General features: G+C 56.1%; 1 protein-coding gene across 2 annotated transcripts in view; it reads right to left on the bottom strand.

The window, feature by feature from the left end:
• The window catches only part of SIK3 (SIK family kinase 3), a 187,072-nt gene that overhangs the window by 27,002 nt on the left and 135,397 nt on the right, over positions 1–24,673 (bottom strand). For both annotated transcript variants that reach the window (XM_056107700.1, XM_056107701.1), the window contains exons 5-6: positions 11,536–11,660; positions 11,080–11,203 (exon numbers count right to left, since the gene is read on the bottom strand). In XM_056107700.1, coding sequence (XP_055963675.1) covers positions 11,080–11,203; positions 11,536–11,660 — 249 coding nt within the window. The remainder of the gene's footprint in view (positions 1–11,079; positions 11,204–11,535; positions 11,661–24,673) is intronic.

Here is a 24,673-nt window from a genome sequence, read left to right as displayed (position 1 = left end):
ATAAGCATGCCTATAATCTAAGAAGTTGTCAAAATGTGTTACAATGCATATACTGATGGCATGAATAATAATAAAAAAGTCCCACTCCCCCCAAAAAAATAAGATTCTACATAAGACATGGATTTTAAAACTGTCCACTATTGGGCTGGAGCGATGGTACAGCGGGGAGGACATTTGCCTTGCACATGGCCAACCCGGGTTGGATCCCCCAGCATCCCACAGGGTTCCCTGAACCCTGCCAGGGGTAGTTCCTGAGTGCAGAGCCAGGAGTAATTGCTGACCATCGCCGGGCATGAGACACACACACAGACACACACACAGACACACACACAGACACACACACAGACACACACACAGACACACACACAGACACACACACACACACACACACACACACACACACACACACACACACACACCCTGCTTCCCAGAAAAAGAATGGAGAAAGTTACAAAGTCCTCTGATGGAGGAGGATGGCAGAGCCGGGAATGGGGAATTACTATCAGCCCTCTAGGTGGCGCTCTTCCGTCTCCCTTTATTTCCATAGAGCGCTCCTCGCTGAAGAGGCAACCCGCACTAGTCCCGTATCTGATGACCAGGGTCGAACAGCATCCAGTTATGGGCATGCTTTAAAACAGATTTTACAGGACCGTTTCTCAGGGGGCGGCAGGGAGGGGGGCAATGCAGCTCTACCGTTAACAGCACCGGAAAGTGTCGTACCTCACATTAAAAACAACCCAAGCAAGTGAAAGACCCAACAGCACCAGGGTAAGTCCCATGTAGAACAAGCGAGCTCAATTTCAGGATCTCAAGGCATCGATTCAGACCCTTGTAAAGCCAGAAGTCCTTTTGGGCTGAGATGCCTTGAAAAACTTCCCCAAAACACAAACGAGAATTTATAACACAATTTGCGTATGATTTTTGGACAGACGGTCCAAGGCACCCCCACCGCGTGCCCGACAGCCCTGCTGTGCGCTGGCCACCTGGCCAGCGGCTGTTGCCCTGGTTACGGTGGCCGTGTATCTCTAGGGTGAGCGTCATCCTCCCAGCATGCAAAGGGACAGAGTGCCCGGGTGCTTTTCATGTGCAAGGCAGATGGCAACAGACGACAAAGTGCAGAAAGCCAGAGGCTCGTCAGCCACTCATGCTTCCAAGTGCTCGGGAAATTAAATTCAAGTGAGACTGGAAAGCACTGTCCCACATTAGGGAAAAAAACAAAACAAAAACAGGACGAAAGCGGGGAGAAATGTTCTCCAGCCCAATGACACGGTCAGCCACAAAATAGTCCCCTGCAATGAGTGGAAAGAAACGGGGCCCGATCAAAGGGCATGAAACAGCATCTCTGCCAGAACCCGCAAATATTCTCTTGGCTCCAAGGGTCTGGCCGTGCTCCCTCCCGCGGAGGGGAGCCCAGGGCTAGGAGTCAGTCTCCAGCTGATGGCAGAAGCACCTTCAGTGAGTCTGTCTGGCAGCTGCAGTGCCTGTGCCCAGGGCCCAGGGTAGAGGCAGGAGAAGTTGGGCCAGAGCTGCCGTCTGCCCACGGGCGGGCGAGGGGAAGGAAGCTGAGATGGGGGGCACGTCCCTGGCTGGGCTGCTCACGCATGCTTCTCTCGGATAGGGAATGGGCCTTCTCAGAAAGCGTGGAGCCCCAGGCTGGGGCTGGGACTGGGGCACGGAGACCAGCTTCCAGGCCTCCTGAGTTTGTGGAAACTGCAGGCGGCTGCCCAGCCAGAAGGGAATTTCCCTGACACACTCCAAAGAGGGGCCACCAGAAGCCAGGACGGCTGAGCCGGCACAGGCGACGGGGGTGAAGGGAGAGCACACTGGTGCTCCCCAAATGCCTGCAGGGGCAAAGGGCACTGACACGGAGCCACTCTGGGGGCCTGAACTGGGGCTGAGTCAAAGCTGGAGGTTCAAAACCAGCTTGGAGGAGCTGACCCGGTTTGGGGGAGCAGGCCCCTGGGATCGGAGTCGGAGGGCAGGGCCAACCTGCAGTCCAGCCCCTTGGAGCCTGAACTCTCCGTCTCCCTCCCTCCTGATGGCATCCTAGTGCCAACCCGGAACACACTGTTTCTCAAGGCACTGAGCACATGGCCCACAGGACCAGCAAGCCCCTTTCTATGTTAGGCGGGTTCTCGTGGCACATAGCCACGAGACCAGCGAGCCCCTTTCTACGTGACGTGGGTTCTCATGGCAGTGAGCACACGGGGCCAACAGGCATCTTTTTAGTTTTGTGCTTCTGAAACTGGAGGGCACCAGTTGGGTTTGGGTTGTGTTCCTCCAGCGATCGCTTCCCTAGACGAAGAGTTTCTTAAGGACGACGGTCAGATCAATGGTGTGTGTGTGTGTGTGTGTGTGTGTGTGTGTGTGTGTGTGTGTGTGTGTCCCCTAGCACCTCTGGTAGCAGGTGACATGCAACAGGCCTTATAAGCTGGGGAAAGCCACACTGTCAGGGCTCTGGGAGCCTCCTGAGGGAGACGGGCCGCATGGATGAGGCACCCAGACAAGGCCGCCGCGGGAGGGAACAGACTGGCTTCCTGTGGGCCCCTGGGATGAAGACAGCGACAGAAGGCAGCAAATGGCAGGCACCAGAAGGACAAGAAGGGCGGCGGGCAGACATGTGGAAATGGAGCCTGAGTGTCTCCAGGAGGGCCCTGTGGTGACGGGAATGCCGACTGTCCCTGAGACCCTGCACGGGACGCCCAGCAGAGGGCCTGGCAAAGCCGTCTGGGCCTGGGTGTGGCCTGACAGGACTGAGCTGGGGATTCTTTCTGACCACACAAGACTGCTTTGAACTGTGGGAACGGAAGGCAGCTGTGTGCCAGGAGGAGCCCAAGGCAGAAGTCACTGTCACTGTCCTCCCGATGTTCATCAATTTGCTCAAGCAGGCTCAGTAACGTCTCCATCGTGAGACTTGATGTTACTGTGTTTGGCATATCGAATACATCATGGGGAGCTTGCGAGGCTTTGCCGTGTGGGTGAGATACTCTCGGTAGCTTGCCAGGCTCACTGAGGGGGCGGAAAATTGAACCCGGTGTGGCCGGGCTGGCTGCGTGCAAGGCAAACGCCCTACTGCTGTGCTATCGCTCCAGCCCAAGGCAGAAGTAATAACCGGGAAATAAACACTTCCGAGGGCAGGAGCGACAGTGCAGCAGAGAGCGCTTGTCTTGCACGTGACCAACCCAGGTTGGGATCCCGGCCCCCAGGGGTCCCCTGAGCCAGCCAGGAGTGACCCCTGAGTGGAGCACCAGGAGTCAGCGCTGAGCACTGCTGGGGATGGCCCCCAAATGAACAGAAAACAAAAAGAGACAAATGCTTCTTCCCCTTTTTTGGGGTGGGGGGTTCCTGAACAATGCTTAGGGGCCCCCTCAGAGCCGCTTCAGGTGATCCTCAGCCAGCCAGGCCGGGGGTCAGCATGAGGACCCGAGGACCCGGTGCTGCCCAGGCTCTGCCGTGCTGGAACTGAGCAGAGGGGGGTGGAGGCCTTTGGGGGCTGCCCCAGGAGTGACCCATGAGTGAGTGCAGAGCCACGGGTAAGCCCCAAGCACCACCCAGTGTGGCCCCAAACCCCCAAAAAGTAAAAAGGAAAAGAAAAAGCAAAATACTAAATAGGACAGGCTCAATATTGACCCACTGGCTTTCTACAGTGCTAGACAAAACCGCAAGGCCGTCGGATCGGGGAGGCCTGTTGAACCTGGGCTGGCCTGCGCACTCCCCTCACACCTTCTGTGAGTCTTGCCCCCGGGCCCGCACAGGAAGGCGCCTCTGGGTCCGTCTTCCAGCAGGAGGACGTGGCTCAAAACGGCAGGCAAGGCTGGCCGGAGGGAGGCCTGGAGGCCTGAGCACGCGGCCCTGCAGGGGAACTCCTTCCCCCTCTGGCCTGTTCTCTGGAGACAAAGTGCTCTTAGCCGAGTGTGCGGTGGGAGCGCCCGCCTCCGTGGGAGCTTGCTGGCGGTCTGGGCACAGTGCAGGCTCCATCAGAGGCATTAGGGCAGCCTGGGGCTGGCCTCCCCAGCGATCAAGTGCTTCTGCCATATTACAATTAATTAAGTCATGATGAAGTCTAATCAATAGGGCCTCGGCCTCGACAGTACTGTCCGCAGGAGATCTCTGCGCTTCAGTCAAGGCAGCGTTTTCACTGTATTTTCCTTCCGTTAAGCAGGGGGAGGCGGGGGAGACAGCCTGGGTCCTGCAAGGAGGCTTTGGGCGGGCTCCTCCCACACGCCAGGAGGGGGCGGTTTCCGCTGGTGGGGGTCCCACAGCCAGGGCTGACCGGAAGCCTTTTCTTTCAGGCTTATGGTTTGGCCTAACAGCTCTATGGGGTGCTCTGACAAGCTTAATCCTAAAACGTTGATGGGGCGGGGGGGGGGGGGGGGATGCACTAGAGAGACATGCCCTGTGAGCAGACCTGCCCACGGTGGATCCCTGACACCATATACAGCATGGCCAAGGGTCACTCCCGAGCACAGAACCAGCAGGAGCATCTAAGCCGCTGGGTGTGGCCATCCACAACCCATCACCCAAAACACTGGTCCCAAGCAAGCCTTTTAAAACCAGAATTCGGGGGCTGGAACGATGGGACAGCAGGTAGGCACTTTGCCCTTCACGCAGCTGACCCAGGTCCAATCCCTGGCACCCTATATGGTCCCCTGAGCACCACCAGGAGTAATTCCTTAGTGCAGAGCCAGGAGTATGCCCTGAGCATCACTGGGGAGTGGGGGGCGGTGACCCAAAAGCAAACACGCAAAAAAGCACACCAGAATTCAGGTGACCTGGCCATTTACATAGTAACCTGTAATAAAGTGACATATCTTAAGAATTTAGAGTATCAATTTAGAGTATCAGTGAGTTACCTCGTATTTCAGTCTAGGCAACACATGTAAGATATCTGATGTGAGACATCCATATGAGATTCCATGATTTAAAAATATTTACTAAAGTTTGGACTGGAGCGACAGTACAGCGGGTAGGGCGTCTGCCTTGCACGCAGCCAACTCAGCCGACCCGGGTTCGATTCCCCCGCCCCTCTCGGAAAGCCCAGCAAGCTATCAAGAGTATCTCGCCCACACGGCAAAGCCTGGCAAGCTACCCGTGACGTATTCGATATGCCAAACACAGACACAACAAGTCTCACAATGGAGACATTACTGGGCCCACTCGAGCAAATCGATGAACAACGGGAGAACAGTGCTACGGTGCTACTAAAGTTTATACGTTGCAGGTACCGTAAAGTTTTGTGGAAGAAACATGCAAAATTCACGCGGGTTCAGCCTTGCCTGTGGGAGACTTGGGTTCGATGCCGGGGTCGGGGTGGGGTGTGCAAAAAATAAAAACCAGCACACCACCACCACCACAGCAAAGGAAAACCAACCAACAGGACGCACGGAGAAAGGCAACTTCACGGTATGAAAGGATTCAGCTTCCCCCAGATCCTGACAAGCACACGCAACTGCATCCTGGCCTTAAGGAAATGGTGGGTCCACCCCAGCAAGCCCCTAGATGGAGCCGGCACCAAACCCACGAGGCGGCCGCCACCCAGCCGCCACTCAGAGGCCCCTTCATTCCACACATAGCTGGCAAGAAAGAGACTGCTCGGAACCCTGGAACTAACCGGATCCCCTTGGACGGCCAGCAACGCCTCCCACACGGCCGCCGAGTCTCTGGAATTCAACTCGGCTGGGGGCTGGACCGTGGGCCTTCCCGGCGCTGCCTTCCAAGCGCTAATTTAGAAAACTCCACTCGCTCGGCTGCAGTGTTTTGATTCTTTTGGCAGAAAAATGGGAGAAACTCAGCTCCAGCCTCAGACTTGAGCCTAAGCAAAGCAAGGAAAGGATTTCCCTCCAGCGTGCTATCTCCTGGGGCGCAGGGGTGCTCGGAGCCTGGCGGGGGCCCCTGAGGCACAGCACAAGTCTGGCCTGTACCAGGGAGGCTCCTGGGTGTCCCAGGTAGTGCACTGCTGAGTGCCACCTGACGCAGAAAGAAGGGGAGGAAAGGAAGAGGGGAGGAGGGGAGGAAGAGAGGGAAGGAAGGAAGCAAGGAAGCAAGGAAGGAGGGAGGGAGGGAGGGAGGGAGGAAGGGTTGGAGGAAGGAAGGAAGGAAGGAAGGAAGGGAGGGAGGGAGGGAGGGAGGGAGGGAGGGAGGGAGGGAGGGAGGATGGATGGAAGGAAGGAAGGAAGGAAATAAAGGAGGGAGGGAGGAAGGGACGAAGGAATGGAGGGAAGGAGGGGAGGAAGTAAGGGAGGATGAAAGAGAGAGAGGAAGGAAAGGAGGGAAGGAGGGAGGGAGGGAAGGAGGGGAGGAAGGAAGGAAGGAGGGGGAAGGGAGAAAGAATGAGAGCAAGAGAGAGCGAGAGAGAGCGAGCGAGCGAGTGAGAGAGAGAGAGAGAGAGAGAGAGAGCGAGCTTCTAGGCCTTGGGAGGTACAGTCATGCCCAGGAGCTAGAGCAGCAAGCATCGGGGACTCCAGGCGGCCCCGGGGTCCCTTGCCATGGCTGTGACTGTGGCACTCAGAGCATCTACGCTAAGACAGATCCAACAGTCTTGTGGGTCTGGGCTCTCACAGCGGCCTTGGGCCCGCTGGAGGCCAACACAGGGCCCTCCCCCTGGGCAGCTGCGATCCACTCTTCTCCCCTGGCTTGGTTCTCGTCTTCTGAACGTTATTTTTTCAAACTCTTTGTGTTTGTGTGGTTGGGGGCGGGGGGGCTGGAGTGCTCAGGAGTGACCCCTGGCCGGGGGAACCATGTGTGGTGACGGGGATTTGAAGTGAGGTCAGCAGGGTCCAAGGCCGGGGCCTGACCCCCACACTCTCTCCGGCCCTGTAAGCTGCCTCAGTTCTACCTGATAAGGCCTGTCCTGTATGGAATTAGGAGGGCAAATCTGCTTGCTGCTGTTTTCGGAGTAGACTGGCAGCACGTGGCAGACATTAGCTCTCCGCGTGCAGTTCCCATGCTCGGAGAACTCACAGAACAGAGGGCAGCACCGTGAGCACTTGCCCAGGAGCCTGGCCGGCCAGAAGTCAGCTCTGAGACGATCGGGGATGGGGCGGAGGGTGCTCAGGATGGAAGATCCAGTGCTCGCCCCAGAAGGGGGGAGACGGAGAAATTAAGCAAACGAACCAACGGCATGAGAACAAATCTGCAGATTCTGAAGACGAAGGTGTGGTGCCCCGTGAAGGCTGAAAGGAAAGGGGCCAACTGTGAAGTAGAGGGCGACGGGGATGAGCCCGCACTGGCCACCAGGAGGGCCTTCACACAGGCCGGAAGTACAAAGCAGCAGGCTCGTAACCTCCCACCCGAGCCCTGGGGTGTCAGGGAGAGCAGGAAGGGCTGCTGGACGGGCCCTCGGGCAGGGAGCTCCGGACCTCAGGCCACGGAGAGGAAATGAATGAGTGGAAAGGGGCCCGCAGGGCACGGCACCCTCTGGGCTTCTGGCTATGAATCTGGATCTGTGTTTACCTTAACCGAGCACTGGCCGGGGAGTCCACCTCCATTTCGGGGGCACCTACCTCCATGCCCACCCCTCCGTGCATTCCTCTCCCCTGACCACTCATTTGCTCTGAGCCCGGCACTGCCGTTCGCTGCGTTCTGCCATCTAGTTTGTGTGGTTTATTTACATTCCACAGAGCAGAGAGACCAGCTGGTGTTTCTTTCTGAGCTTGCTCCGGATAATCACCTCAACTCCATGCATGGAGCTGCGCTCCCCGTAAACAGAAGCCCCCCCGCCCCCCCCCCCAGGAAGGCGCTGGTGCAGGATGCTATTTCTCCACCAGGGCCGTGCCACACAGTGCGACTGTGAGAGGGAACTGCGGGGGGAGGTGGCGGCCGCATCTCTGAGCCTGAGCCCCCCTGTCTGGGGTGAAGGCTACACGGGAGGAAGCTGGGGTGGAGCTCGGCGCGGAGCCGTGAAGAGGGGAGGTGACCAGGGAAAAGTTGGGTCCAGGCCAGGACTAAAGAACTCCCAGTGCTGATAAATGAACGGAAACAACCTAAGGTGTCTTCCCTCACGTCTGATTTCTTTCTTGGTTTGGGTTTTGAACTGCAGGGGCAGGGAGAGGGGAGGGGGGGCAAACCCAGTGGTGCTGTGGGTCCCACCAGGAGGTTTCTGCCCCTCCTAAGGCCGAGATGCAGGGACACAGAGACTCCACCCCCCACTCCCGTCTAATCTATTCTAGCACAGGGAGGAGGGGGTGGGACCGGTCTTGCCAGTAGCGGTACCCTCCAGAGGACGCTTACCCAGGGAACCAGAAGGAAGCCAGGGTACCTGGCTGCAGGACGGCGCTGGGCTGGAGATAGGGAGCTGGGCTGGAAAGGTCTGTTTGTTCATTTTGAGGGGGCCACACCCAGCGGTTTCAGGGCATCCCCCTGGCTCTGCAGTCAGGGATCACTCTGGGTGGGCTCCGAGGGGCCATATGGAGTGCCAGGGATCGACGATTCCAGGTCAGCTCTACGCAAGGCAAGCGCCCTACCCGCTGTACTATGGCTCTGGAGAGGGGTTTCCAAACCACTGGTTTCAAAGTCACAAGATCACTTAGTAAGTTTGGATCAGCTTCCCGCCACCCCCCCCCCCCCCCCGCCATGGAATAGAATAAAAGATATATCAGAATATATACTGCACATAAAAGCAAATTTTACTTAAAAAAAAAAGAAATCTTGTGTTCAGTTCTGTGTGCGTGTGCGTGCATGTGTGTGTGTGTGTGTGTTGCAGGTCACAGTATAAAATGCCTTTGGAGGAAGGGATGGTGCGGGGGGTGGGGGGGAATGAGCCTCACCCAGCTGTGTTCAGGGCTGTTCCTGCTGGTGCTGGGGAGGCTTTCTGTGATGCCGGGGGTCGATCCACCTACCTGCCTACCTACTTGCCTATCTATCTAGTCTGGCCATCATAGGAACCCCGGCGGTGGGCGTGGAATGATGAAAGCATCGAACTACCCCTGACAGCACTGCGAACCACGGGACATCAGTAAGAACGGTGGGAAAAAAACGCCTGAGCTCTCGCTCCGGTCCCATGAAGGAATGAAGCGGCTCAGAGGCGCTGCGAGCAGGGAAGGAAGCCTAATGAAAAAGCTGTTCGTTTATATCCATGACAAACTGCTCGGGGCCGGCCTTGGGGCAGAGCGACGGGCCGTGGAATGGTGGCCTGGGGGTCGGATGGCCTGGGCAGCGGCCACTCTGTTCAGCTGCTGTCAACTCAAGACACGCTGTGGAGCGGGTGGGTAGCCTGAGGGTGGCGGGGGGGGGGGGGGCGCGAGGGGGCCTTCGTCCCGGAGGAGTGGTCTGGAGCAGATCCCACTAGAGTGGACGGACCTCAGAGTGCTGGCCACAGCCATGGCAGAAGGAACAAGGGCTGGGAAAGTGGAGCATGGAGGACGGGGCTGAAAGCTGGAGGGAGAGAACGGGGCCGGCAGGCCCAAGGCTGGTCCCAGAGACACAGGAAGACCCCGGAGGTGGTGGTGTCTGGGTTGCAAAGAGCAGAACGTGCCCCAAATCGTGAGGGTCACTCGGCACCATGACCCCCTCCAGCAGCGCAATCGGCCCCCCACGCCCGCAGCACGGGCCCCAGCCAGCCCTGGAGTCACCCTCCAGCCCGCCAAGTCCCACGGCGCTGCTGGATGTGGCCTCCAGCGCAGCCACTAAGTGGCTGTGTTCTCTCGGGGAAACTGCTCCCGTCTCCTGGCTTCTGTTTTACCGCCTGTGAACCGGGAGGCGACGGCCCCCCCCACCTCACAGTAGTTTGGTGATAATTAAGTGAGCTGATGCCTGCCAAAGGCTTTGAACAGGGCCTGCCACGGGCTGCAGGATCTGCAGGTCTGAGCCTTCTAACAGCCACACCCTGCCCCGCCACCCCCAGTCTGGGAACTGCCACCAGACCCGAGTGTCTGGGTGACAGCCAGAGTCTCCGGCATGCTAGTGCTCTCCCTTGTCTCCCCCCATTCTCTTTCTGTCTGTCTCTCTCAATCTCTGCCTGTCTCTCTGTCTCTGTATCTCTCTTTCTCCCCTTCTCTCTATCTCTGTCTGTTTCCTTCTCTCTCTCTCTCTCTTTCCCTCTCTCTACATTTCCACTATGGCTCTACCTTGAACACGCATTCCGCGTCCCCCCACTCATGTCTGAGTGACTATTGTTTGAGAGAAACTAACGTCTTGTGAAAAAACTGAAGTTTCCAACAAACCGCTCTGGCGCAGCGAGCGGGGCCCCAGAGATTCTGTTCCAAAGTCTCTGCCTATAAAATTCCTTCTTTTATTGGTTGCCATTTTGGTTTTGGTTTTGAGGCCACCAACAGCGGCAGTGCTCACGCCTGGTGCCTGGGGACCGTGTGGTGGCAGGGGTGGACCCTGGGGACTGGGCCTTCTTCCCGCCCTCTTTACATTCAGACCCTCTGCACGTCAGCCCACATGGGAGCCCTCCCCGTCCTTCTGGTCACTCCTCCTGCCCGGGGACACGCAGCCACCCAGCCCAGGGAAGAGGGTCCCTCACCACCCCGACCCGCCATCTCTGCTCTCCTATCCCTACAGCACTGACCGCGATGTCCAGCTATGAAGTATGGACACCAAGGACATGGCTGGGCCCAGCAGCAGCTCCCTGGGTTTTAAGCAGACACTAGATGATCGGACACTATCCCCGGGAGCATTCTGTCTGAACACCTGTTCTGTGTGCGCCTGTCCGGTCTGGGGACCTGGGGACCATTTCCGGCCAGACATCTTTCCAAGAACTACTGACCCTCCCACCACTCATTTAAAAACGTGGTTTGAGTCGGGGGGACAGATGTCACAGGAGCAGGAAATGCCGCATTTTACCCTGTTCATCCCCCCCTGTCCTGGGGCCTCTCGATGGAAGAGCCCGGGCAGCGCTGCACAGGGTAAGCTGTGGGCGCCCTGACTCTGGGTGTCCTTGTTTCATCGGAGCCCCCCCAGGGAGAGTCCTCTGCACTCTGCAACAGCAGGGGGGGGGAGGCGCTGAGCGCAATGCGCGGTCCCACTCACGGCCCCCCTTAGGGGAGGGGCGGGAAGGGGGCTGCGGAGGGAGGCACGGCGGCACAGGGCGCCCAGAAGGGCCGAGAACCTGACTCCAGCTCCAGGGTTCCCCCTTACCTGTGGACATGAAGAACGGGATGCGGAACTTGCCGCTGAGCACGCGGGCCCGCAGGTTCTGCAGCGTGCTCCCGTCGAAGGGCAGTGCTCCGCACACCAGCACGTAGAGGACGACCCCCAGGCTCTGCACTCAAACAGACAGCAGGAGCGTCACTCCCAGCAGCGGGCCCGGGGCGGGCAGGGGAAGGGAACAGCCTTCGCTCCCTCTCTGGGCCCCCCACCCCCCACCCCGACCCTCTTCTCTGCTCACAAACAATTCAGGAGAAAACATCTGAGATTTCTCTCAAGACTCATCTTGGGGGGAGATGCCAGTTGGCGAGCAGGGGGCAAACGTCCGTTCCGGGAGGAGCACCCGTGCAGGCCTGGCCTCAGGAGCGGGGGCAGAGGACTGGGAACCCGGCAGGGGAGCCAGGAAGAGCTGGTCTCCGTGTGGGGAGCGAGCAGGGCGCAGCGTACCCAGATGTCCACTTTGGGGCCGTCGTACTCCTTGCCTTCGAAGAGCTCGGGCGCAGCGTAGGGGGGGCTGCCGCACCAGGTCTTCAGCAGCTGCCCCGGGGTGAAGAGGTTACTGAAGCCGAAATCTGGAAAGGCAGACAGACAGACAGACAGACAGGGGTTACAGACGCGGTCGGCCTCCGTCCCAGAACGACCCTGGAAAGCTCCGCCCCCGTGCCAGCTATGAGGGACGCTGTGAGATGCGGCTCAGAAAGGCCAGACTGGCCCTGATGGCCGCCGTGGGACCGAGATGCCCAGTGACCGAGCTGGAAGCACAGAAGGGCACCGGGCTGACCCATGAGTCACCCTGGCTGGGTGGCCCAGAGTTTTCATGTTATTTTTACCTCTCTTGGGGGCATGCGGATAGACTTTGGTTGCGCATGGCTCGGTACTCAGGGGCTGTGCCTGGAGGACCACTTGGTGCCAGGAACCACGCCCGGATGCCCCGTGTGCAGAGAGTGGGCTCCAGGCTCCCACTCAGACCGGGCCTGACTCTCCCATCCTGCCTTCAGTCAGGACTGCTGGAGACACAAGGGCTCAGACACAGGCCGACAGGCTCGACCATCACCACTAGGGCAGCTCACCACTAGGGCAGAACACAGAGCTGGGGGAGGGGCGCTGAGGGGAGGAGGTGTCAAGCAGCATGCCCTGAAGATCACCAGATGGGACACCCGCCTGCAAATATGCAATTTATTTAGATTCAGTTACCAGAGCTGAGAACATTCCCAAAGCACCTGTGTGTGCACCTGCCTGGCCTCCTTTGCTCCGGCGGTTAGACAAGACCAGCCGGAGGAAAACCGGGACGAGGCAGGCGTGGCTGGCCTGCCACGGGAAAGCATGGAGGGAGTCGCCCCGCTACTTGGGCACTGTCTCAGCCCTGCGTTGCCCCCGTGTGTGGGACGCGTGTGACAAAGGTCTCCTCTGCCAGCTGCTCTTCTTTCTACCTTTGTCCCCGCTCCACGGAGGCATGAGCCGCTGTGACTCTCCTTGCCCTAGATTGTCCTGGGGCTCACCCTTCTGGTCCCACCACCATGGTTTCGGTGCAAATCCTCCCGCTCCCTACTGAGTCCCTGATGAAGCTTCCTGCCTTTGCCAGAGACTATGTCCCAGTCACTGAGTCTAAACTCCAGCCAGCTCCCCCGCCTGCCGGGGCCCCACACCGCTGGACAGCTCACGCCTGCTCTGACGAGCCTCTCCAGGCCACCTCGCCACGGTGCCAGGCCCTGTCCTGTCCTCCTTCAGCTGAAACATCCTCTCAGGACCAGCTGGTCATGACTCCCAGCCTGAAGTTCGACCTGATTTCTCCCACAAGCCACCATGCCAATGGCTTCCTCCTTCCCTCCACAGCAGCAGTCAGACTCCCCTCAACCTCCAGTGGGCTTGTCTGTTCTGTGCTTCTGCCAGTTAGGGAGCGGGAGGGGGGCGTTTCCGTTAGCCGAGTCCCCGCGTGTCCCCATGCGGAGTTATGATAAGCAGCAGGAACTCGAGAGGATGTCAGAAAATGAAAGTGCAAAACCACCTCTGGGCCACATCCCCGTCACCCACTGGCTGTTCAGCATCTTCTCGCACTGACAGGGGCAGCTGGCCACATCCCCCAAGGTCTAAAATTAACTTCACATCAAGAGAGGCTGAGGGGAGCAACTTTGTGAGCACCAAGTATTCTTAGGCATTCATGGAAAACAAATGCCTTCCAGAGTCTCCGAGGAAACGTTCTCCATCTCCTCTCTCCACGTCCCTTGTACTCTGTCTTTCCCGTTCCTGTTAAGTACTCCTGAGCGTAGACAGAGACCTCAGATAAGCATCTCCTCTCTCCTATCTCCTTGAGAACGAGTGGAGATTCACCCCTCTCGGCTTCTCTTACGTTACTGACGATGTTGAAACAGAGCAGGTACTTAATAAACGTTGGCTATGAACGAAATTGCATTTAGAGCACTACCAAATCACCCACAATTCCTGAGACCCAACAGTTTTAATTTACAAGTTCAAGTTTGCACACTCTAAATGCTTTAATATTTTTCTTTTCTTTTCATTGGAGCGATAGCACAGCGGTAGGGCGTTCGCCTTACAAGCGGCCAACATGGCCGACCCGAGTTCGATTCCTCCGCCCCTCTCGGAGAGCCCGGCAAGCTACCAAGAGTATTCGATATGCCAGACACAGTAACAACAAAGTCTCCAATGGAGACGTTACTGGGCCCGCTCGAGCAAATCGACGATCAACGGGAGGGCCTTTACCTTTACCTTTACCTTTCATTATTATTATTATTGTTGTTGTTGTTATTATTATTATTTTAAATAGCTGACCATTTTATCTGCTTTGGGTTCTTCGGCCATGCCAGGCTGTGCTCCGACCTTAACACCTGGCACTGCGCTCAGGGATCACTCCAGGCAGGGCCTGGGGGACCATATGTGGTGTCAGGGATCGAACTCAGGTCAGCTGTGTGCAAGGCAAGCGCCCTACCTGCTATACTATCACTCTAGTCCCCCTTCATATTTTTCTTAAGAGAACAAGAATATACTGCTAAAATCCCCAACAAATGAAATTCAGCAAAGCGATGTTTTTCCAGAGTATGTAGGAAGGGGATTCTAAATGCCTCCCTTTTAAATCAGTTTGTGAGGACCAGGCGCTGAGCAGAGAGTGGCGAGGGTCTGGTGAGTGGAGCTGGTCCCGTCTGCGAGTGCCTCTTCTTTGCGGGGTGCGAGAGCCCAGCACAATCAATGAGCAAAATTTCCCTTTTCCGGCTTGCTCTACCACTTTCACTTGTTGGCTGGGGCTGCACCGGGCAGGGCTTGAGCCTGCCCCTAGCACTAGGCTTGCAGGTCGCTCCTGGCAGTGCTCCATGGACCAGCTGGAGATCACACCTGGGTGTCCCTCCCAAGCAAAGCCCGGCCACCGGTTCATTGAGCTCTCCCCCGAACCCAACTCTCAACAGAAAGCCAGTTCCTTCCAGTGAGAAATCCTGGGATGTCCCAGTCAATTCTATCTGTTTTTTTATTTTTTTATTTTTTCAGCTTGGGGGCTACACCTGGTGGTGCTTAGGGGCCATTCCTGGCTCTGTGCTGGGGCGGTGTTCCAGCAGTGCTCTGGAGTCCAGATGCAGTTCCCGGGCTGAACCCAGGCCTCCCCCATGCAAAGCAGGCCCTGCTGCGTTCGTTATCTCTCCGCCCTCCTCATTCATTCCCATATGCAGCTCCCTCACCTCTGCTTCAACAGACTCTCTAAGTGCCCTGACACTACGGGCTGGGCCGCCACTGTCCTCCCTCCCCCCGGCACATATTCCACATAAACAGTCACTGCACGGCATCTTGCGAGTTAAGTCGTGGCTAGCTCATGGTCCGTGCAGCTAGAACACGACGTAGTTTCTGAACCCGGCCCCTGTCAGTGTGGGGAAGCCTGCAATTACTAACACACACCAAATCTGGAACGCATTTGGGAAGCGCAGCTCCCTCTAATCAACGCAGCGGGAAGAGGAGGGGAGACACAGGGGCTCCCACCCCCACCCTCCTGGCGCACCACTGGGGGGCTTTCGGCCCTTGAAGAGGGAAAGGGAAAAGCTGTCCCTTTTGGGGTGAGCTGGTGGCTTCGGGGAGGGCTGCCGGGACTCTAGAGCAGAAGGATCTTGGCAGCTGCTCCAGGTTGGGGGCAGGAAGACGGCGGCCCCAAAGGAGACACAGAAGTCGCCAAGCCCAGCGATTCCCGGCTCCAGCCGGTGCGGGAAAGCGCCAAGCGTGTGCTGAGCTACACGAGGACACTGGAGATGACCCAGCAAGGCCAGGGGCAGCTCATCGTCCTCCCCAACAACTGCCCAGCGCTCAGGGAATCGGAGATGGGGCAGGCACTAAGCCGGGCTGGCTGAGACGGGTGCCCATCACTATGGTGGCAGTGACACTGAGATGGGCACAGCCTGGGGGACACTCTCCAGAGTGTGCCTGCAGGTGGTCACTGATCCAGGTGACTCAAACAGGACTGGAAGCATGCCAGGACAGACTGGTGAAAAGCAAATCCATGCAGAAGTTTTCTGTAAAAAAAATAAGCTGATCGGGGGCTGGAGTGATAGCACAGCGGGGAGGGCGTTTGCCTTGCACGCGGCCAACCTGGGTTCGATTCCCAGTGTCCCATAGGGTCCCCTGAGCACCGCCAGGAGTGATTCCTGAGTGCAGAGCCAGGAGTACTCCCTGAGCATCGCTGAATGTGACCCCAAAAAAGGAAAATAAGTAGATAAATAAATAAAGCTGCTTTTTTTTCCTCTTAAAGGGGGGGGGGGGTAGAGCAAGAAACACAAAGCAGAGTAACTAAGATTCTTGTTGGAACCCAAGAATAGCCGAGATAAGTACCAGGAGGTTCACTCCATGGCTTGGAGCCCAGCCGCACACTCTAGGGGTAAAGGCAGCTCAGATAAAGAAGGGAGCACCAAATAAAGAGTGTGAGGAATATCCGCCCAGGATGGGAGATGCATGCTGAAAGTAAGACTATAGACCGAACATGATTGCCACTCAATGCCTCTTTTGCAAACCACACACCCAAAAGGAGAGAACAAAAGGGAGTGCCCTGCCACAGAGGAAGGGTGGGATGGGGGATGGGGGGTGGAAGGGATACTGGGACCCGTGGTGGTGGAAAATGGGCACTGGTGGAGGGATGGGTATTTGATCGTTGTATAATTGAAACCCAAGCACAAAACTTTGTAAGTCTACAACTGTACCTCATGGTGTTTCACTAATAAAAATTAACAAAAAAAAAAAAAAGGTAAGTAACAACATAAGCAAAAATAGAAAATTCTATGAAAATTCAACAAAATATGCCTATACAAAAAAAAAAAAGATTCTTGTTGGATTTTAGCTTTAGTCACCTTCATCAAAACGACTGAAGCCGTTTCAGGATGCTAGATCTTGGGAAGAAGGATCACGAGAGTTACAGCAGCGAGGATGAGAGAAGGGACCATTCCTGCTGGCCAGGACCACGGGGGCCAGGATGGGCTCGGGATGGTGTGGTGGCAGACGGCGGGGTTCAGCCCGAGCCTCCCATACACGCTCAGGAGCCCCTTCCTCACCCCTTCTCCCGCCATCGCCAGTGACTAGATCCCGGGGGTGGGGGTGGGGGATGCCAAAGGGCAGTGGCACACACACGTTTAGCGCTTAAAGGCCCCGAGAGGGAGCACAAAGGGCTCACTGAGGGCTTGGCACATAGGACACAGGCGCGGGCCCAGCTCAGCAGGACTCCCTGGGCACTGCCAGGTGGGGCTCAAAGCAACGGACAAAACAAACAAACAAACAAACCCCTTAAGCTTAATCAGGTGTCGAACCTCAAGAACAGCTTTTTTTTTTTTGCATTTTCTAAAGAATTCTGAAATCTTTTATTTTATTTTATTTTTATGTAGGAGTATGGATATTTATTCAGCCACTGATTAGGCTGATGGAACTGTGCATGACCTCCACAAGAACAGTTTTGCTTTAATGCACTGGAACTGTTCGCCTTCTTTTGGCTCTGGAGCTATTCTTACTCATTATTTACTAAATATTTTTATGCTCTTAAAATCTCTCCCATTCACTCACAGCCTCTAAGTAAGTCCCTCCACTTCCTCCAGTCGTGTGTTTAATGTGTATTTATGGACGCCTTCCCCGGGGATGGCACTGCTCAGACTATTAGGGAGGATTGGAGGCAGAAAAGAGATTCCCTCTGGGTAGACTCACTAGCAGACGCCGCTCTTGGCCCAACGGGTGGGACCTGGAAGGGGTGTGCTGGGCAGAGCGGGGCAGGGGCAGGGCACTGGAAGGGAGTCAGCGCAGGTGCAGGCCTGCCTGCGTCACACAGGCCAGCTTCAGGGAGGTCTGTGGCGAGACATGAAATGTCAGCGGCACCAGCTGTCTTTTATTGGAAGATAAAAAGATAGGGGGCTGGAGCGATAGTCCAGTGGGGAGGGCGTTTGCCTTGCACACAGCCAACGCGGGTTCGATTCTGGGCATCCCATAGGATCCCCCAAGCACCGCCAGGAGTAATTCCTGAGTGCAGAGCCAGGCGTAACCCTGAGCATCCCTGGGTGTGGCCCCCCCCAAAAGCAAACAAACAAACAAAGATATTTATGGATCAAGGACCTCAAACTTCAGCCTGTGGATCTTTTCTTTTCCTTTCTCCTTTGCCCTGAATTTAGGTACTGGAGGCTGATTTCCCTTTCATTTAAGTGCTCATAAGTGCATTGGGGCATCTGGAACAGGCGCACTCTCCTCGTGGCTCAGCCACTGGGTTTACCCACCTGAATGGCACTGTTAGGTGGTTTTAGTATATTCTATCATTACACCGAGTTCACGTATTCAACCGGGTTCTCCCATCAAGTTTGGGGCATTTCCGCCACCCCCCACAAAACCTTGTACAGGGCCCAAGCATTGCCTACGAGGCCCCAAGCACTGCCAGGGGTGACCCCTGAAAGCCGAGTTCGGAACCACTGCTGGGGGTAAGCTCAAACCCCAGACAACAGAAACTCTGGACTCACGGTCACCAAGGAGCAAGGAATGAGATACTGGTGTGGGGCACTCTGGGGGGCTGTTGTGGTCTGGAGGGGTAAGTTGTGGGGGGAGAGGCAGAGTGAGAGCACAGAGGTGACTGCCCGGCACACTGCGAACCAGGGTTTGATCCCAGGCCTCCCCCATCGGGTCCCTTGAGCCCCGCCAGGAGTGATCCCTGAGCGCAGAGCCAGGAGTAAGCCCTGAGCACCACTGGGTGTGGCCAAAAAACAAAAACAAAAAGGGGTTTTAAAAGAACAGACAGACAAAGCAGGAAATGTGTGTATGTGTGTGTGTGTGTGTGTGTGCGCACACGTGCGCGCCCGCGCACGCAGTGTGTGGGGTGTGCTAGCCTGGGCAGTGGCCAGGTGCAGAGAGAAAAAGGACACGGCTGAGGGGGAAGGGGACAGAGGACTCCTCCATGGGGTGGGGGGGTGGGGGGAGGAGAAGACTGGCGCTACCTCCTGATGAGGTCAGCTCAGCTTGGGAAAAACCTGGGGCATAATTGCTCCAAATTAGGCAATCAGAGTTTCTATTCATTTTGAAGTCGTACTGAATCACAGGACTGGACTCTGGACATAACCCAGGCTCGTGCTTCTCTGGGAATAAAATAAGGCATTTCTCACCCATCTGATATGACAAGCACTACACGACAGTTAACTACCCGAGACTCCAGTCAGGGGCCTCAGCGGCGAGCAAAGCGGGCCGGCGGCACCAGACCCAGCTTCACTGGCCAGGGCTGAGTCCTCCCCTGGCTGGAACACCTGGAACCATCTGGAACAAAGCACACAGGCACTGTCAGGACAGGGGCAGAGCGCCAAGACTATCACTGTGTCTAGTTTTATGGCTGAGGAAGAGATGCTGGATACATCCAGATTTAAAGGTAAAAGTGACAAGGCCCAGTCAACAACCGTGTGGACACCGGATGCTGTGCCCACGGGGGCTCTGGGCATCCCGGCAGCTGTGGGGGTGGGGGGGGCCGGGGGGGAAGGGCCGACCGTGACTGGTTGGTATAATTTCCCATCTCCTGAGGTACAGCCCTCTGACACCTGGCAGACGCTTCACACAGAAGCTTCACAGAAAGGCCAAGAGAAACGTAAAGGGAAGGATCTCACTACTGCAGTTAAAGAAAATGCTAACTCCGTCAGTGACCACCACCAGGTCAAGGGTGGCAAATGCCTGCACTCAGGGAGACAGGGCACGGAGCACTCACACATGCGCTGAGGGACTCAGAGTCCAGGGAGCACTCGCACACTCAGGGGCACAGAGGCTAGGGAGCACACACATGCTGGGGGACACAGACACCACGGAGCACTCATGTGTTGGGGGAAACAGGCCACAGAGCACCCACATACACGGAGGACACAGAGGCCAGGGAGCACTCATACACATACTGGGGGAGACAGAGGCCAGGGAGCACTCACGTGCTGGGGAGACAGAGGCCATGGAGCACTCACACAGGCACTGGGGGAGACAGAGGCCAAGGAGCACTCACACATGCATATGATACCAGTATGACTTTACTGAGAAAAAACATAAGAGAGTGGCCCAGCATCACAACTCCTGGGTGCTAAGGAGTATTTAGGGCTAGAGAAACGTTACCGGATAAGGCACTTGTCCTGCATGTAGCTGACCCTGGTTAGAACCCCAGATCCACATTCGGTCCCTGAGCACCACTGGAACTCATCCACCAGCACCAACAGGGGTCACCCAAACATGCCCTCACTGTTGGAAGCACAGTAATGTTCGAGAGTGGGGCCCAGTAAATGTTTCAGAATGTTCACTGCAGGGGCCCGCCAGGCAGGGGGTTTGCCCTGCATGCAGCCAATGTAGGTTCGATCCTCGGCATCCCATGTAGTTCCCCAAGCACTGCCAGGGGTGAGTCCTGAGGGTAGAGCCAGGAGGAACTCCGGAGCATGGCCAGGTGTGGCCCCCACAACCCAAAAAAGAATGTTCACATGAGCCCAGCATTCTATAGCAGCTACTATAGAAAAAGAGACAAAGCTGGTGGCATGTCCCATGGGACTCAGGGAGAAAGAGAAGTGACTCAACCACACGGTGCCAATGCAGAAGAATCTCCCAAACCGGTGCGTAAGGTAAGACAGTGAGCAACAAATCCAGGCTGATTCCATGAAGCAAACTACATGGAAAGGAGAGTGTGTTGGGGGGTGGGGGGTGGGGGGTGGGCACAGGCCACCTGCTCTCCCCTTGGGAGAAAGGCACATGCCCCACAATCCCCCAAAAACACACCTGAGGAGTACCCTGTGCAGACGAAGACACAATTCAAACAATCAAGCAAGGCAATTAACTAACAGGAAAGTCATGATGCCCGGTGTGTGTGTGTGTGTGTGTGAATGTGTGTGTGTCGTGTGTGTGTCTTGATCTGAGCACCATCCTCGGGGGGTGGGCACAGTCTGGGCTGACGGGCACTGCATCTGCAGAGGTGTTTACTACATAGTTCACAGCAGTTGCTGTGACAGACAAGTGATCCCGAAGGAGCAACGGGAACAGAGCACACCCTCGTGCTCCCTCCTCCTTCCTTCCACCCCTGGGGCCATACCTCTGGGCTGGGGTGAAGGGTGGGGGGACCACTGTGGGTCCCTCCCAGGCTCTCTCCCCCCGCCCCGCGCGCGCGTGCGCGTGCGCACACACACACACACACACACACACACACACACACACACACACACACAGAGGATTCTTAGCATCTACAGCAGGTTGACAGATACAAGGCTTCACAGCTTAGAAATGATGCACTGGTTAACTAAGAACAGAGAGGAGGAGAGAAAAAGAGGGAAAAGAGAGAAAAGTGTGAAAGAAATGAGAATTTGGAGCAGCCCTAGAACAGCTGGTGGGTTGGGACTGGGGCTCCTATAAAAGCTTTTGGGGACACAGTAGTGACCCTGAACGAATAACCCCCTGCGAAAACTTTCCATGCAAGGATGATGCGCGAAGGTGTAGTTAAGTATCGGTCCGTATTTCAAAGGCGTGTGTGACCGGGGATGTTAATGGGCGTGTCTAAGTGTCGTGTCAGTTCTGAGCTGGACTCCCTGTGCGTGATGGGATCAGAGGCCTCTGGGGTGTGCGGAGGCCACAAGGGACAGGGGTGCGACACGGGAGAAAGACTTGGGCGGAGCTCGTCTGTGCGCCCAGGAGGAGATGGGGAGGGGGTGCTGACGATGAACCAGAGTGGGTGGCACCTGTGCCCCCAGAGTCCTTGCTCCTGGCTTTCCAGGAACAAAAGGCAGCCTTAGGAACAGAGGCCTAACGGCGCCCGGGCCTGCCAACCTGCACGGTCTCACTAGGGGACGGGAGGAGATGGCCGGAGAGGCGAGACCCTCGGTGTGCAGCACATGGTGCTGGGAGCTTGGGGCTAGCACACATGCCGGGCGCTGTGAGGTCCTGGAGCACTGCTGGGAGTGAGCCTGGCACTGTGTTGGGAATAGCCCCCAAGGATGACTAGGTATGGTGCCAAAACCAGACTAAGAAATGAAGTAAGCCAAAACAGTTACACAGTGCAGCATAAGAACATGCTTGGGGGACTGGAGCGACAGCACAGCGGGTAGGGCGTTTGTCTTGCACACAGCCAACACGGGTTGGATTCCCAGCATCCCATATGGTCCCCCGAGCACTACCAGGAGTAATTCCTGAGTGCATGAGCCAGGAGTGACCCCCCCCCCAAAAAAAAGTGCTTGATATAATAGAAAAAAAGACCTTTGTATAAAATTATATATATTTTGAGTATACTTATGGGAAAACAGACTTTAACAGGGGCCAAGGAGAGAGTACAGGGTAAGGGTTTGGCAGATAAGAGAGCTGAGTTCCACCATGTGCAAAGCACGCACCTTAACCACTGGAATTCAAAAATTCCATTTATTTTGAGACATGAAACTGAATTTTTAAATTTCAGTTTGCATATTCTAAGATATGCTCTTGTTCCTATCGTATGCTTTTACTATTCCAGAATTCATTTTTAAAAACTAAATATAATCACTTCATAAAATATCGCCCTGAGTTTAAAAAAAAAAACACTAATAACAACAAAACACCGAATCATTGAGTAGTTATTTGAGAAAATGCTCGGGTAAAAGTTACCCACGGGAGCACTTTATGTCCCTTACTGTTTCCTGGTGACAGGAAAGATGGTGGCATGCAGATTCAACATGGAAGTGATGGATACCCGGCTGAGGAGATGCTCGAATGGGCAAGAGCACAGGCTTTGCATGCGGGAGCCCTGGGTTCAGGGTCCCCTGAGCCCTGCCGGGTGGACCCCCACCCCAAAGATAATACAAAATGGTGAATCTCTAAAGAGCTACAGAAAAGAGAAATGAGCAGGAGACACTGGTTAAGGCGGACACTCAGTCGGACACACACACATACACACGTACATCTTCTCCCTGTGGTCTGTGGTCGCCCCGTTTTCCGAACGCAGACTCTTGCCTCCTCCCAGCGCCTCTCACCCCCACAGACCTCTCTGTGGCCACAGCCTTCATTTGAACCAGGTCTCTCTGGTAGGGCTACATTAAATCCCAGAGTTTTACCATCAATTCTGAGACATGGAATTCTTGGCCGGAGGCAAGATGGGGGAGGGGGGGGTTACATGGAGAGATGGTGACCCCTGTGTGAGTTCATCATCCCCCGGGCATTTGAACAGAGTTAGGGCAAGAAGGGCAGAGCAGCGGCTCCCGGCTCTCGAAGGAAAGCAGGACAAGCCCCGGCCCTTGGCTTCTCCCTTGGTTGGCTGAGACAATGCAAAGGAGAGAAAAAGAACTACAGGAGCTGGAGAGAGAATACAGGCCCCAAGGGGCTGGGCCTGCACAAGGCTGACCCCAGTTCTATTCCTGACTCTGTGTATGGTCCCCCGAGCACCGGGAGGAGTAATCCCTGAGCACAGAATCAGGAGTAAGCCCTGAGCACAACTGGGTATAGCCCCAAAAACCAAAAAGGGAAAAAAGAAAGAAAGAAGAAAAAGAAAAAAAATAGATTAGGCAGAGTCTGTAGCCAGCAACGGTCCCAAATTCTACTGAGGTGACACAGTCCAGCTCCAAACGAAGGCAGCCTGGGCCGGAGCAAAAGCACAGCGGGAGTGCACTGGCCCTGCATGAGGCCGACCTGGGTTCGATCCCCAGCCCCACCAGGAATGCCCCTGAGCTGAACAGAACAGTCAGCCCTGAGCACTGCCAGGCCTGCCCCAAGCAGAATAGAATAGGCAAGCCAATGCTTTTGTGCAGGGAACCTGGGCCTCATTTCTCTGTTGTGTGAAGTCAACAGCTCAGAAAAAAGGACGGAGGGAAAACATCGATCATAAATAAACTCACCAGAAGGCACGGGGCTAAAAACCCTTCACAATTTCGTATCTGAAAGTGCCTCAAGATGCATTCTCCCGTTGGAGACCGAGACCCAGACCGGCAACCACCGCGGCAGCCGAGGGTCCACAGGGAGAAGGACCTCTCACTGCAAACGGCTCAAAGAACCAGAGATCAGCTGATAGGGGACAGCAAGCAAGCGGGGCTTACACCGTTTTACGGGCTGGTAAAAAGGAACACGACACAGATACGGACTTGCTTGTCTGGCATTTCCTGGGCAGTCCCGCAGGCCCGTAAACCAGGGGACCCGAAGCTTTATTTTACTTCGCATGGGACAAAACAAGAGTCCAGCGTGTGATCTCAGGATTACGTTAGGCAGAAGGACAACTTTTCAAGTTCCCAGGAGTCCCAGTTCACTCTTAAAAACGGGTCCTGGGAAGGCCTCAGTGCCAGGCGGTCACCCCAACCCCTGCCTGGCTGAGTTTCCTAGCCGGCCAGGAACTAACGAAGAAGTAGAGCCAAAACGACCGACTCACAGCCTGGGCATTTATACACAAGAGGAAACCCTGCGTGGGAAAAAACAGCCCAGTGTTGAGCTTATGGGGCGGAGGGGTGGTCAGGACTGGAGGTGCTGCCGCCTGCCCACCCGACATGGGGTCCACGTCTTCAGGCCTTGCCCCACTTTACCCGCATCAGCCAGGCTGCAGGTTCCCCCCACAGAGGACAGCCTCACAGCCACCACTCCACCCCAGCCTTGGGGGCTCTCCCAGCTCCGGTCCCCATTCAGCTGCTGAGCAGGAGGGAAGTGAACGACCACACACAGAGTGGGACCAGCAAGTGCACGTATAAGGCTCTGAGCTCCCTCCCTGGCACCACGTGCCCCACGCCCCCTGCTCCCGGCAGTGCTGGATAGGGACCCACCTAAAGAACAACCCGAAGCTAAAGGACAGAGGGAAAACACTGGGCGAGGAGGGGAGGAGCAACGGGACACACACACACAAGGAAAAGGATGGGCCAGCATTCAAGTGTAATTTTCCGGGACCGAGCGAGAGCACAGCGGGATAGGGTGTTTGCCTTGCACGCGGATGACCTGGGTTCGATCCCTGGCATCCATAGGGTCCCCCAAGCACTGCCAGGAGTGATTCCTGAGTGCAGAGCCAGGAGTGACCCCTGGGCATCGCTGGGCGTAACCCAAAAAGAAAAAAAAAGTGTGATTTTCCAAAAATGACTTAGACATTCCCAACTAGAGCCTATATACACCTTAGCAATAAGTTCACTGAACTCAGCTCGTTTTAAATGAT

This window comes from Sorex fumeus, unplaced genomic scaffold (assembly GCF_029834395.1).
Source record: "Sorex fumeus unplaced genomic scaffold, SorFum_2.1 ptg000169l, whole genome shotgun sequence".
Classification (NCBI taxonomy): Eukaryota; Metazoa; Chordata; class Mammalia; order Eulipotyphla; family Soricidae; genus Sorex; species Sorex fumeus.
The sequence above is the reverse complement of the archived record's forward strand: the minus strand, read 5'-3'. Positions and strand labels throughout refer to the sequence as shown.